Below are 13150 nucleotides of genomic sequence, written 5' to 3'. Positions count from 1 at the left end.
GAAGAATCGATGCTTTTGAACTGTGGTGTTGGAGAAGACTCTTGAGAGTCCCTTATACTGCAAGGAGATCCAACCAGTCCATTCTAAAGGAGATCAATCCTGGATGTTCATTGGAGGGACTGATGCTAAAGCTGAAACTCCAATACTGTGGCCACCTCATGCGACGAGTTGACTCACTGGAAAAGACTCTGATGCTGGGAAAGGTTGGGGGCGGGAGGAGAAGGGGACAACGGAGAATGGGATGGCTGGATGGCATCACCGACTCTGTGGACATGAGTTTGAGTGTACTCCGGGAGTTGGTGATGGACAGGGAGGCCTGGAGTGCTGTGATTCATGGGGTCGCGGAGAGTCGGACACGACTGAGCGACTGAACTGAACTGAACTGATTTATTTGCTTGTTTCTTTGTTGATGGCCTGTCTTCCCCACTTGAGAGTAGATAGGTTGGCAGCGGGGGTTGCCTTTTGTGTTCCTTGAGGAAGAGGGCTGTGTAATTGCCACATCCCTGGCTCTAAAATTCATATTTGGTAACTGCAGGTGCTTGGTAAATATTTGTGGAATGAATGATTGGATTGTTGATTCATAAAGAAAGTCTGTGTATATGCCGTGGTGGCAATTATGAAAGTTAGTCCATAAACTGAGCCATGCAATAACGTTATTTCCTTGATGCTCCATTCTGCTGAGGCAGTTAGAAAGAGGTTGAACTTCAATCTTTCTGTGGCTGGGCTACAATTCCAGGATATTCAGCAGGGTCAAATTTGCTGGGGGTATGGCGGACGGGGGGACGGGGGGCTTCCCAGGTGGCACTAGTGGTAAAGAACCTGCCTGCCAATGCAGCAGACATAAGAGATGCAGTTTCAGTCCCTCGGTTGGGAAGATCCCCTGGCGGAGGGCATGGCAACCCGCTCCATTATTCTTGCCTGGAGAATCCCATGGATGGAGGAGCCTGGCGGGCTATAGTTCATGGGATCACAAAGAGTTGGCCATGACTGAAGCTACTTAGCACGCACACACATGTGGAGAAGCAGGTTGATGAGGGAGGAGGCTGGGAGGGGGGCCGGGCTGGACAGTATCCAGCCCTCAGGCAGCAGTGAGCCCTGCTGAAACATCACCATCTTGTCCCCCTGGCTCTCTTGGTCCTGTGGTTTGCACTGTGTCTGCTTTGGGCTCAGAGCTCAGAATGATTTTGCAAGCTGCCTATGGTCTTGCCTGCCTAGTAAACCCTTGAGTCACTTCTTTCTGGGGACCCTGCCAAGAGGTAAGTGGCAGAACCCCCTTGGCATTCTTCACCAAGATACTTAACACTACTGGGGCATCTTCTTCCTCTCTGGACTTCAGCTTTTGAAACACAGAGCAGCTTTTCTATTCTTTCGAGACCCTGATGCTGGGAAAGATTGAAAGCAGGAGGAGAAGCGGGCAACAGAGGATGAGATGGTTGGATGGCATCACCAACTCAATGGATATAAGTTTGAGCAAATTCCAGGAGATGGTGAAACCTGGTGTGCTGCAGTCCACGGGGTCACAAAGAGTCAGACACCACTGGGCAACTGAACAACAACGTTTGCCACATGTATCCCCAGGAGCATTGAACACAAAACCCAGAGCACAGAAAGACGGGGGGATGAAAAAACTGGATTAGCATAGAAATATGTGTTTGGAAAGATCAAGCTTCCTACTGTGTAGGGAAATGACTATGGAGACTGAAATGGACACGTCCAGTGAGAAGGTGACAATGACGGAAGGGAATGATGGGGCCCTGGAGATGGACAGAAGCCAATGGATCTCAGAGATATCTGGGAGATAAAGATCAGCAGAAGTAAAAAAAAAAAAAAAAATCAGCAGAAGTAGGTGAGGGGCTGCTTCGGGGTGGAGGAGGTAAGGAAGGAGACATCAGGAATGAATTCTGATTCAATCTTGAGACACGGGATGGCTTTGCCATTGCACATGGAGTCCCACTTCTGGAATATCCTCCTCCACTGTAACCTCTTCACTGAGGTTACTGAGTCCTTTGAGCAGTCCTCACTGAGTCCCACTCCTTCTTCTTATCTCCATCCAAGTGTTGCTTCTGCAGGGCCAGTCACGTTCTTCGGTTTGATGCGCTCCCTCTCCTTTGCATATTTACTGGGCGTGTGATCCGGTGTGATAAGACACCCGTTCATGTCTTCCCCCACAGACTGTCAGGTTGTGAGTGGATCAGAGCTCTCCCTTGCATCTCCAGTGCCTGGCACAAGACTCCAAAATGAAATGAAAGCTCCAAATTGCAGGCAGAGGAGGCTCATGTGCGTTCTGCTGGCTGCTGTTTCTCAGGGGGAGTGTAGGCTGCTGGATTTCAAAACACACAGACTCCTCCACCCTCAAAAGGGGAGGCGTCCTCACTCCACCTACTTTAAGAATCTGTATGTGTGATGAGGCTGTTATTGGGAGTACAGTGACTGTGCATGTGAGGTAGGAAAAACGCTGACAAGAGTTGGCAGGGCCTGTCGGGGGTTATGGAGCAAGGAGCCAGTGGGTGAAAGCAGGAGATGGAGGAGCTGGGGGCCAGCGGGAAGCTTAGAGGGGAGGAATTACAGGTCAGGCCTGGAGGTGGCAGAAAGTGTCCCCAGAGGTGTTCTGGACAGCAGGACTGTAGGATGATAATGGGCAGCCTCTGTCCTCTACATGAGTCCCCAGGAGCCTCCCCGCTGTCTGCTCTGAAGAAAAGAAATACTCAACAAACCAGGCGTGTGTGTCAGTCGCTCAGTCCTGTCTGACTCTGCGATCCCATGGACTGTAGTTGTCCAGGCTCCACTGTCCATAGGATTTCCCAAGCAAGAATACTGGAGTGGGTTGCCATTTCCTTCTCCAGGGGATTTTCCCGACCCTGGGATCGAACCCGGGTCTCCTGAATTGCAGGTGGGTTCTTTATCACTGAGCCACTAGGGAAGCTCTCACTAACACACATCCACTGTGGTGTGGTTCATTAGTCTGTCGTTCAATTCACTGGCTGTCTTTCAGAAGGGTGTTAGATGCTCAGTGGTGTCCAGCTCTTTGTGACCCCACGGACTGTAACCCAAGGGAACATTTCATGCAAAGATGGGCTCAATAAAGGACAGAGATGGTAGGGACCTAACAGAAGCAGAAGATATTAAGAAGAGGTGGCAAGAATACACAGAAGAACTGTACAAAAAAGATCTTCACGAGCAAGATAGTCCCGATAACGTGATCACTGACCTAGAGCCAGACATCTTGGAATGTGAAGTCAAGTGGGCCTTAGAAAGCATCACTATGAACAAAGCTAGTGGTGGTGATGGAATTCCAGTTGAGCTATTTCAAATCTTGAAAGATGATGCTGTGAAAGTGCTGCACTCAATATGCCAGCAAATTTGGAAAACTCAGCAGTGGCCACAGGACTGGAAAAGGTCAGTCTTCATTCCAATCCCAAAGAAAGGGAATGCCAAAGAATGCTCAAACTACCGCACAGTTGCACTCATCTCACACGCTAGTAAAGTCATGCTCAAAATTCTCCAAGCCAGGCTTCAGCAATATGTGAATCGTGAACTCCCAGATGTTCAAGAAGGTTTTAGAAAAGACAGAGGCACCAGAGATCAAATTGCCAACATCCGCTGGATCATGGAGAAAGCAAGAGAGTTCCAGAAAAACATCTATTTCTGCTTCATTGACTATGCCAAAGCCTTTGACTGTGTGGATCACAATAAACTGTGGAACATTCTGAAAGAGATGGGAATACCAGACCACCTGACCTGCCTCTTGAGAAACCTGTATGCAGGTCGGGAAGCAACAGTCAGAACTGTACATGGGACAACAGACTGGTTCCAAATAGGAAAAGGAGTACGTCAAGGCAGTATATTGTCACCTTGCTTATTTAACTTCTATGCAGAGTACATCATGAGGAACGCTGGGCTGGAAGAAGCACAAGCTGGAATCAAGATTGCTGGGAGAAATATCAATAATCTCAGATATGCAGATGACACTACCCTTATGGCAGAAAGTGAAGAGGAACTCAAAAGCCTCTTGATGAAAGTGAAAGAGGAGAGTGAAAAGGTTGGCTTGAAGCTCAACATTCAGAAAACGAAGATCATGGCATCTGGTCCCATCACTTCATGGGAATGAAATTAAAAGACGCTTACTCCTTGGAAGGAAAGTTATGACCAACCTTGATAATATATTAAAAAGCAGAGACATTACTTTGCCAACAAAGGTCCGTCTAGTCAAGGCTATGGTTTTTCCCGTGGTCATGTATGGATGTGAGAGTTGGACTGTGAAGAAAGCTGATCCCCGAAGAATTGATGCTTTTGAACTGTGGCGTTGGAGAAGACTCTTGAGAGTCCCTTGGACTGCAAGGAGATCCAACCAGTCCATTCTAAGGGAGATCAGTCCTGGGTGTTCATTGGAAGGACTGATGCTAAAGTTGAAACTGCAATACTTTGGCCATCTCATGCGACGAGTTGACTCACTGGAAAAGACTCTGATGCTGGGAAAGGTTGTGGACGGGAGAAGAAGGGGACGACCAAGAATGAGATGGCTGGATGGCATCACCGACTCTGTGGACATGAGTTTGAGTGAACTCCGGGAGTTGGTGATGGATAGGGAGGCCTGGCGTGCTGTGATTCATGGGGTCACGGAGAGTCAGACACGACTGAGCGACTGAACTGAACTGAACTGAACTGGACTATAACCCGCCAGGTTCCTCTGTCCATGGAATTCTCCAGGCCAGAATACTGGAGTGGGTTGCCATGACTTTCTCCAGGGGATCTTCCCAACCAAGGGATCGAACCAGGTTCTCCTGCATTGCAGGCAGATCTTTTTTGACTGCCTGAGCCACTGAGGAAACACCCTCCCCCGTCTCTAGAACGGTGCATCTGTCTATGAAGGCGTGAGGCTCCAGGATATCTGTTGATTGTTGAATGAAGGCACGCAGGAGCAAATGTTCTCCAAGTGTTCCCTGAGTGTGTGTGTGGTGGGGCGGAGGCCCAGGGGATTACTACTGCTCCTGTGTGGATTAAACAAGACAAAGTCTTGGCAGTTTAATACCCTCGGGCTAGGGCTCAAAATCTAGGAAGAGAGAAGCTAGGTTGAGGATGAGGAGTGTTGTGGGAAGAGGCCAGATGGGTGTCACAGGGTAAGCGGGGGCACCCACGGAGACAGATCCAAGGGAAACCGTAAGGGGTCTTTCAGGAGCTTCAGTGACCTCAGCCTGACTGACTGACACCCCTACCCTATGGGGCAGTTGTAGGGGGGCAGGAATTTGCCCTGGTGACCTCCCCAGGCGCACTCCTGTCACCATGGTGATCAATCGCAAAACAAGCAGCTTGATTGTCCCTGCTCAGCGGGGCAGGTGAAACCCCGGCCACGTGACCGATACTGGGCCAGGTGCGGTTAAGGGACACCCGCCGCCGCCTCCCTGTCTTAACCCATTCAACACCTCAGTGTCCCTGCTGCTGCAGGCCCCACCCCCTTGGCTCTCCGTCCCCAGCCAGAGAGGTGGTGACGAAATACGTGGAGCACTGCACTGGGAGCCATACAGCTTGGGAAGGACTTTGGGCTGGGCCACGCGGGGGCTGCGTGACTGCAGCTGGGTCACTTCACCTCCCGCGTCTCCTTTCTCTCAGCACTAAAATGATGATGCTAACACCCTCCCTCTTCCCAGGGAGGCTGGACCACTGGGAACAGAGATGCGGAAGTGGAAAGCCATCGCAGACACAGAGCATCCTCGTTCTGTACCCCGCTTCTTCCCTGACATCAACCTCAGTATATCAGGGTTTGCTACTTCCCCAAGAGGGAGACCCTCACCAACCACCAGCAAGTCCACTGGCCCATTCCTGACATGCTGGGAGGGAGGGGTGGGCAGCCCTCAGGTGGACCCCTCCCCAACACCCCATCAGCAGAGTCCCTGCTGCTGCTGCTAAGTCGCATCAGTCGTGTCCGACTCTGTTCGACCCCATAGACGGCAGCCCACCAGGCTCCGCTGTCCCTGGGACTCTCCAGGCAAGAACACTGGAGTGGGTTGCCATTTCCTTCTCCAGTGCATGAAAGTGAAAAGTGAAAGTGAAGTTGCTCAGTCACGTCTGTCTCAGCGACCCCATGGACTGCAGCCTACCAGGCTCCTCCGTCCATGGGATTTTCCAGGCAAGAGTACTGGAGTGGGGTGCCATTGCCTTCTCCAGCAGAGTCCCTCCCATGTAGCAAAAACCCCTCTCCTGGCCGCACAGCTTTTTCTGGAGTGTTCAAGTGAAAACCTCAAGCCAACTGGTTTTTCTGCTTGCCAGCCAGCCAGGCCTTAACCAGCCACGTGATACACCTGGGGCCCAGGACTCAGAAACATCTCAAGACTGCTTCTGCACCTAGACCCAGGGCTCCGACTGGAGGCAGATGGTCAAGGGCTTTGGGCCAGGCTCAGGTTACCCAGTCAGATAGCAGGCTGGGGTGGAGTGGGGACTCACTTGAAACCACCTTTGAAATGTTACGCTTCTGAATCACCAACATGACGTCAACCCCCTTCCCATTTACCCACCAATTCTAGAAAAACATCCTGCCTGTTCTCCAAGGACCCCTCCCAGACTTTAGGCCAACCACCTCTCCAGGGCTCAGATGTTCTCCTCACTCCCCTAATGACTATGCTGGCAACAAATGATTACACCACCTGGTGTGTTCAGAGTCCCCAATGACCTCAGAGCCCTCCCCAGATTAGAACAAAACACCTGCCTGTCACCAGCTGGCTTAAGATGGGGGCCACTTTATTAGGCAAGGCATTGATGAGGCCGTGTAATTAGGATGCTTCTAACTGTACTAACTCCATCAGGCTTGTCCTAAGCAGGTAGGGGAGAAGTCAGTGTAACTCTGGCTGGCCCAGGTACCACGTCCTGGAAGGGGTGACCCAGCCACCAGCTGAACTGATACCTAAGCCTCAGCTAGTGCCTGATTCTCTCCATGATCATTCAGTAAAATTACTATTGCTCTTTGCATCAGTTGAACAAAACATGACCCGGGGCTTCCAGGAACCCCCAGCCTATGGTGGACACATAGAAGGCCTGACTCTTGACAAATGCTTTGAGAACATGAAGTAGAAGAGATTAGTTTCAAATGGGGAAATCTGGAGAGGTTTGAGAAAGAGGTGGCAGTTATCCTGGACCTTAAAAGATGTGGAGGATGGCCAACTGGCTATTTAGATGGTGGCACAGCACTGATAGCAGAAGGAGAAGGGGATGACAGAGGATGAGATGGTTGGATGGCATCACTGACCCAACAGACATGAGTCTGAGCAAGTTCTGGGAGATGGTGAAGGACAGAGAAGCCTGGCGTGCTGCAGTCCACAGGGTTGCAGAGTCAGACATGACTGAGCGACTGAAAAACAACACAGCATCCCAGTGGGAACTAGTAGGGGTAAGGACCTGAAGAGAGGTGTGTAGTGTAGTCTTTGGGGGTGCCTGGTTGGTCCGCACCACGTGCCTTATAGGATCTTACTTCCCCAACAGAAATGGACTCAGGACCCTCAGCAGTGAGAACGCAGAGTCCTAACCACTGGACCACCGGGGAATCCACCTTGATGTTTGTTTTAAACGGATAAGCTATTTTATTTATTTGGCTGTCTTTGGTCTTAGTTGTGGCATGCAGGATCTTCAATCCTCCTTTCAGCATGCGGGATCTTTTATATATATATATAATTTCATTTGCTTGTGTTTGGCTGTACTGGGTCTTCATTGCTGCACAAGTTTTTCTCTAGTTGCGGCGAGTGGGGGCTACACTTTGTTGCAGCGCAAGGGCTTCTCATTGTGGTGGCTTCTCTTGTTGCAGCTCCCGGGCTCTAGGACACAGGCTCAATAGTTATGGCGCAGGGGCCCAGTTACTCTGTAAAATGTGGGATCTTCCCAGACCAGGGATAAGACCGGCATCTCTTGCATTGCAGGCAGTCTCCACCACTGAGCCACCAGGGAAGCCCATGCAGAATCTTTGTTGCAGCATGTGGGATCTAGTTCCCTGACCAGGTGTCAAACCCAGACCCCTACATTGGGGGCGTGGAGTCTTGGCCACTGGACCACCAAGGAAGTCCCTCCCCTGATGGTTTCTGAGCAGAAGAACGCCTTAGAAAGAGCAGCTACTCTTGTAACTGCTGAAGGCTCGACTGCTGTGGAAGCTAGCTGAGACCTGAGACGTCGCCACTGCTGCCATTAGTCTAGACAAGGAAGAGAACATGGCAGCCCGTCAGGGTTTCAAAAAGGGGGTGACATCCCTGCACGATATGCTGAGCGGGTGGGAGGGTTCTTAATATTTAATATTTCTCTGCTGATAAATGGGGGGCGTGGTGAGCACAGCTGAACCCAATACAGCTCAGTGCACTAAGCAAATGCCCTCTCTAGTACAAACAACTGGCCCCCCACCTTGACTCGCAGACCAGAGATTCCGGTTCTACCGCTTGTAAAAGTGATTTGCCTCGGTTTTCCCATCTATAAAGGGTGGGCAGGCGGGCAGGTTGACGACCTCTAGAGTCTCTCCGAGCTCCTTCCAGAGTCGACTTCAAGATTAGTGAGAGGTGTTCTGCTCCTTCCGGCCTGCCTGGGCCCGCGGCAGAGGAGCACGGCGCCTCCAAGCTGGCGTCTGGGCGAGGGGAGCCACTCCTGCCGCCGCCCGCGGCACAGAAAATACCGCATCGACCCAAGGCGGCGCTAGAGGGCAGAGGAGCAGGCCGCAGCGGGGCCAGGCAGGGACTTCAGCGGCTGGCCAAGGATCTGCCCCGCGGCCAGAGTTCAAGCCCAAACCCGGTGACTACATCCTGAGCGACCGAGACCAGACTCCGAAACAAAAGCTCCGATTCCCGGCACAGGTTCTCCACTTGGGCGGAGCCGGGCGGGAGCTTAGCCGGCCGGGGTCAGGGTATTGGGGGGCTCCGCCCGGCGCGTGGCGAGGGGCGGGGCTCTCGCTTGTGGGCGTGGCACCCGCAGGGTTACGTAGGGAGCAAGGGGCGGAGCCTAGAAGAGAGCCAGGTTTCCGGGATTACGTAAGGAGACGTGAGCGAAGGCGGGGCGCTCCGCGCTGGAGGGCGGGGAGAAGCCGGAGCTCCGGCCGGAATTGGGCGGGGCCCTGAGCGAGGCGGAGCCAAGGGGGCAGCACGAGGAGCGCGCCAGGTAGCAGATCCTGGAGATGCGGCTCCGCTGGACGCGCGCTTGGACGCTCCCCTATAGGGGGATCGGCCCCTCCAGTTCCAGCTTCTCCAGACTGCCTATCGCACCCAGCAGCAGTCAAGGCGGCACCGAGCCGAGGTCAGTCAAGGGCGTACGCTGGGAGGCCGTCCCTCGATCCTCCCCCCCGCCCCTCCCAGTTTGTCCCAGTTGGCTCCGCTTCCTCCGCTTGGGCCTTCCCTCTCCCAGGCCGCTCGCTCAACCGCTTCCCCTGCCGGCTCAGACCGTTCCCCCACCCTCGTTCCTCCCGCCAGGCCGGTGCCGCTTTCCTACAAGCTTCTGGACGGTGAGGCAGCTAGCCCGCCCCTTGTCTTTCTGCATGGGCTCTTCGGCAGCAAAACCAACTTCAACTCCATTGCCAAGGCCCTGGCTCAGCAGACAGGCCGGAGGGTGAGCTTCTGGAGTCGGCGGGGTCCTGAGAGAGGTGGAGTCTGGGTGGGCGGGGCCCTAGAGGAGGCCAAGGTGTGGCCAGCTTCTCTGTCCCCAACGCTTGGGAGCGGCAGGTCTCTCTGATCAGAAATCAAAGAAGAGATTGACCTTCTGAGGATGGAAGCCCCAGGGCAGACCCAGGCCCACGATGAACCCCATTCATTCCCTGGTGCTTTCACCCACCCAGTCCTTTGTTCGTATTATAGATCTCCATCTGTGTGCTCCACCCTGACTTGGCGTCTGCTCTCAGATACCTAGGCACCAACATCCTGCCCGCTAAGGGGGCCAGACCGTGCTTGTTCACCAGGGATGACAGGGGCTTTCCACCTCCTGCAGCCGCCCGCCCTGCTGTGCTCCAGCTGTTGCCAATTCTTGCTGTCTGCTTTCTCTGTAGCTGCCAGCCAGCTAGGCCCAATGTCCGGAGACGTGGTCACACTTCTTGCGCCTTCTGGCACAGTGGCTCCGGTTCTTCATCTGGGCCTCCAAGGTCTGAGAACGGGGGTCTTCTCACCATCCGGGCCCTTTTCCCCCTTCTGGATCTCCCCCACCCCGGGCTCTCCACCTCCCTCAGCCTGCAGATCTTCCAGGCTTTTGGCTCTGCCCTGACTGTGGATGCCAGCGCTGCTCCCCACCCCCCGCTTCCCCAGGTGCTGACAGTGGATGCTCGGAACCACGGTGAGAGCCCCCACAGCCCAGACATGAGCTACGAGGCCATGAGCAAGGATCTGCAAGACCTCCTGCCCCAGCTGGGCCTGGTGCCCTGCGTCCTCATCGGCCACAGCATGGGAGGCAGGACCGCCATGCTGCTGGCACTTCAGAGGGTGAGCCATCTCTCTCCAGGGCTTCCTCCTATCTGTTGTCGACCCTGAGCGCCCAGCAGGCCGCCTGGAACTCCCGCGAGCCTTGGATGGCCGAGTTCCATATCCGGGAACCTGCCCTAAGGTGCCCAGTCTGCTTCTCTGCCGCAGCCAGAGCTGGTGGAGCGCCTGATTGCCGTGGACATCAGCCCAGTGGAGACCACGTCCAGCTCGAACTTTCCAAACTACGTCGCAGCCATGAGGGCCGTGGACATGGCAAATGAGGCATCCCTTTCCGGCGCCCGAAAACTGGCCGATGAGAGGCTCCGCTCTGTTATCCAGGTAATGCACGCAAGCCCCTGCGTGGTGTTGTGGGCAGAGTGGCAGCCCCAGGCCTCACACAGAGCCCCCCACCCTGCAACTGCGGGACCCTCACAGAGCGCGAGCATGCGGCAGTTCCTGCTCACCAACCTGGTGGAGGTGGATGGGCGCTTCGTGTGGAGGCTGAACTTGGATGCCTTGGCCCAGCACTTGGACAAGATCTTGGACTTCCCCGCATGCCAAGAAACCTACTCTGGGCCAACCCTCTTCCTCCGGGGTGGAAACTCTCAATTCCTGCTGTAAGCCAGGCTGAGTGGTAGGGACGGGCATATCTGACTTACCCAGCCCCTAAGCCTGCCTTGGGGAGGGCTGGGGTGTGGGTAAGGGGTGCCTGAAAACCGGAAACACCACTGGGCACATAGACTCACATGGCTCTCCCTCTCTTCCTGCTTGGCCTCTGTGTCCCTGCTTCTGTCTCCACTTTCCTCCTGTCACCCCTTCTCGGCCACCTTCTCTCTGGTGTTCAGTCCCAGCCACTACCCTGAGATTAGGCGACTGTTCCCTCGGGCCCAGATGCAGACCGTGCCAAACGCTAGCCACTGGGTCCACAGCGACCGCCCGCAGGACTTCATGGCTGCAGTCCGCGGCTTCCTGGCCTGAGGGTTGCTGGCCAGAGGGGACATGAAACCCCAGGTGTCAAGGCTCTGCGTCCTGCTCCTTGTTTCTGTACAGAAGCACTCAGGTGGGCACTCCGAGGGCACGAGGATGCAGAAAGGGTCAGACCTCAAACTTTAATGAATAAAGACACTCCTCCCAAGGTCTCGGGCTGAGCTCTCTCACCGCCAGCGTCCCCACCGACTCAGGGGGAATTGGATCCAGGGGGTCCTGGCAGTTCCAGGGTCCACGGGGGCTCCCAGAGCACCCCGGGATTCTCTCTGCAGCTGACTCTCAACCTGCTGCCTCACCAGCCGTTGCATGTCCTCCTGGGGGCCAAGAGAGCAGGGTCAGGGGCCAGGCCTGTGCTTGTCTGGCCCTGCCTCCCCGGCCCGGCCGGCACGCCCACCTTACCTCCCAGGCCTCCACCTCCTGCCTCAGCCTCAGCTTCTCCTCCAGAACTTCCAGCAGCTGGGCCTCCACAGCACGCAGCTTGGCTCTGCACATGTCCAGCTCAGCCTCCACGGCCCGCTTCCTGAGGAGGGCAGAGAGCAGCCTGAGGCTCAGTCCCTGCAGACGTGATTCTGGGCCCTGCGGGGTGGACCAGTGTGGCCACAGCCCCCAGCCTTCGGACAGTATTCGTACAAGTATCTATGCAGCTTTCCTTCCAGGAATGCCCAACTTCCCCGCTTCCCCTCCTGCCAGGACAGAGCCTCGATGGGGAGCCATCCACCGCCCTCCCAACCCCCGCAAGCAGCTGCCTCTCACTTGGCGATAGCGTCATCTCGCTCCCGGAGGACCTGGTCCAGCAAAGGCTCTGTCTGGGTGTCCCCCAGTGCTCCAGCCGCTTGGGATTCTGGGCTCTGCAGTCGGGTGACAGAGGAGGGAGCAGGGGTTTCTGGGTCTTGCCTGGATGAGGTGCCCCACTTGGCCCTTCCGCCCTGACCTTGATCCTCATGCCGATGTCAGGAGGGGAAGGGTCTGAGACACTCTGCACCTGCCCGCCAGCCCCAGTCTCTGCTTCCTGCTGAGGGGATAGTAGGTGTGGCCCCCTTCCCAGCTAACGGGGAGCAGGGGGTGTGGGGTGTTTGGACCCCCAGGGAGGAAAGGCATTCTTACCTGATCCCCAGGAAAGGGACGAAGTGGGTTCAGAAGGACAGCTTACCCCTCCAGGGCCCCAGACTGAGAAGGTGGCCTGGCGCCTGGGACTCTTGTCAGCGGGGTGGGGCAGGCGGAGGACATGGCCCTTTGCCCTTTCTTCCTGTCCAGGCACTCCCTGCCAGGCCCCACCCCCGGCCGGCTGGCCAGGCCCTTGTTTCCCCTCCTGGAACCCTCTGGCCAGACCCAGTTTTCTCAGCCCCTTCCTTGCCCAGTCATTCATGCCCTTCACCTCAAGGGGGCGCTCCACTCACGTCAGGGGATGAGAAAGGAGTGTGAGAGCCTGTGCTCAGTGACTAAGTCCTGTCAGACCCTGTGACCCTCTGGACTGCAGCACGGAGGCTTCTCTGTCCGTGGGATTCGCCAGGCAAGAATAATGGAGTGGGTTGCCATTTCCCCCTCCAGGGGATCTTCCTGACCTGGGGATCAAACCCACGTCTTCGGCAGCTCCTGCATTGACGGGCAGATTCTTCACCACTGAGCCACCTGGGAAGCCAGATGAGAAAGGAGCGACAGAGCCCAGCTGGCTCTGAGACTGGTGCTGGCTGAGACTGGTGCCCCGCCCCGCTATCCTGAAGAGTTGGCATCTTGGAACCTTGAATGAATGGCATCATTCATAT

The 13150-nt window shown here is 55.2% G+C and overlaps 1 protein-coding gene and 1 long non-coding RNA gene across 2 annotated transcripts; one reads left to right on the top strand and one right to left on the bottom strand.

Annotated features, from left to right (window-relative positions):
* Positions 1-9049: 9049 nt before the first annotated feature.
* On the top strand, positions 9050-11535 carry ABHD11 (abhydrolase domain containing 11). Its single transcript, XM_055410055.2, has 6 exons — positions 9050-9252; positions 9426-9561; positions 10248-10421; positions 10569-10739; positions 10836-11017; positions 11246-11535. The coding sequence occupies exons 1-6, from the start codon at positions 9134-9136 to the stop codon at positions 11376-11378; spliced, it is 915 nt and encodes a 304-aa protein (XP_055266030.2). The 5' UTR covers positions 9050-9133; the 3' UTR covers positions 11379-11535.
* Positions 11536-11565: 30 nt separating this feature from the next.
* On the bottom strand, positions 11566-12606 carry LOC148773631 (uncharacterized). The gene is made up of 4 exons (XR_016036566.1): positions 12492-12606; positions 12141-12235; positions 11787-11907; positions 11566-11701 (listed from the first exon to the last, which is right to left on the bottom strand). It is a non-coding gene; the product is annotated as an uncharacterized LOC148773631 (long non-coding RNA).
* Between the last annotated feature and the right edge of the window lie 544 nt (positions 12607-13150).

Source organism: Moschus berezovskii, chromosome 27, assembly GCF_049115385.1.
Source record: "Moschus berezovskii isolate FMDL1 chromosome 27, NW_MosBer_1.0, whole genome shotgun sequence".
In the NCBI taxonomy this organism is placed as follows: Eukaryota; Metazoa; Chordata; class Mammalia; order Artiodactyla; family Moschidae; genus Moschus; species Moschus berezovskii.
This window is presented reverse-complemented; position numbering and strand designations above follow the sequence as displayed.

Excerpts from the sequence above, each read along its gene's own strand:
- ABHD11 (XM_055410055.2), top strand. The coding sequence starts at position 9,134 with ATGCGGCTCCGCTGGACGCGCGCTTGGACGCTCCCCTATAGGGGGATC. Across the intron at positions 9,253-9,425 it reads CAAGGCGGCACCGAGCCGAG|GCCGGTGCCGCTTTCCTACA; the intron begins GTCAGTCAAGGG and ends TCCTCCCGCCAG. Across the intron at positions 10,740-10,835 it reads GGCTCCGCTCTGTTATCCAG|AGCGCGAGCATGCGGCAGTT; the intron begins GTAATGCACGCA and ends GGACCCTCACAG.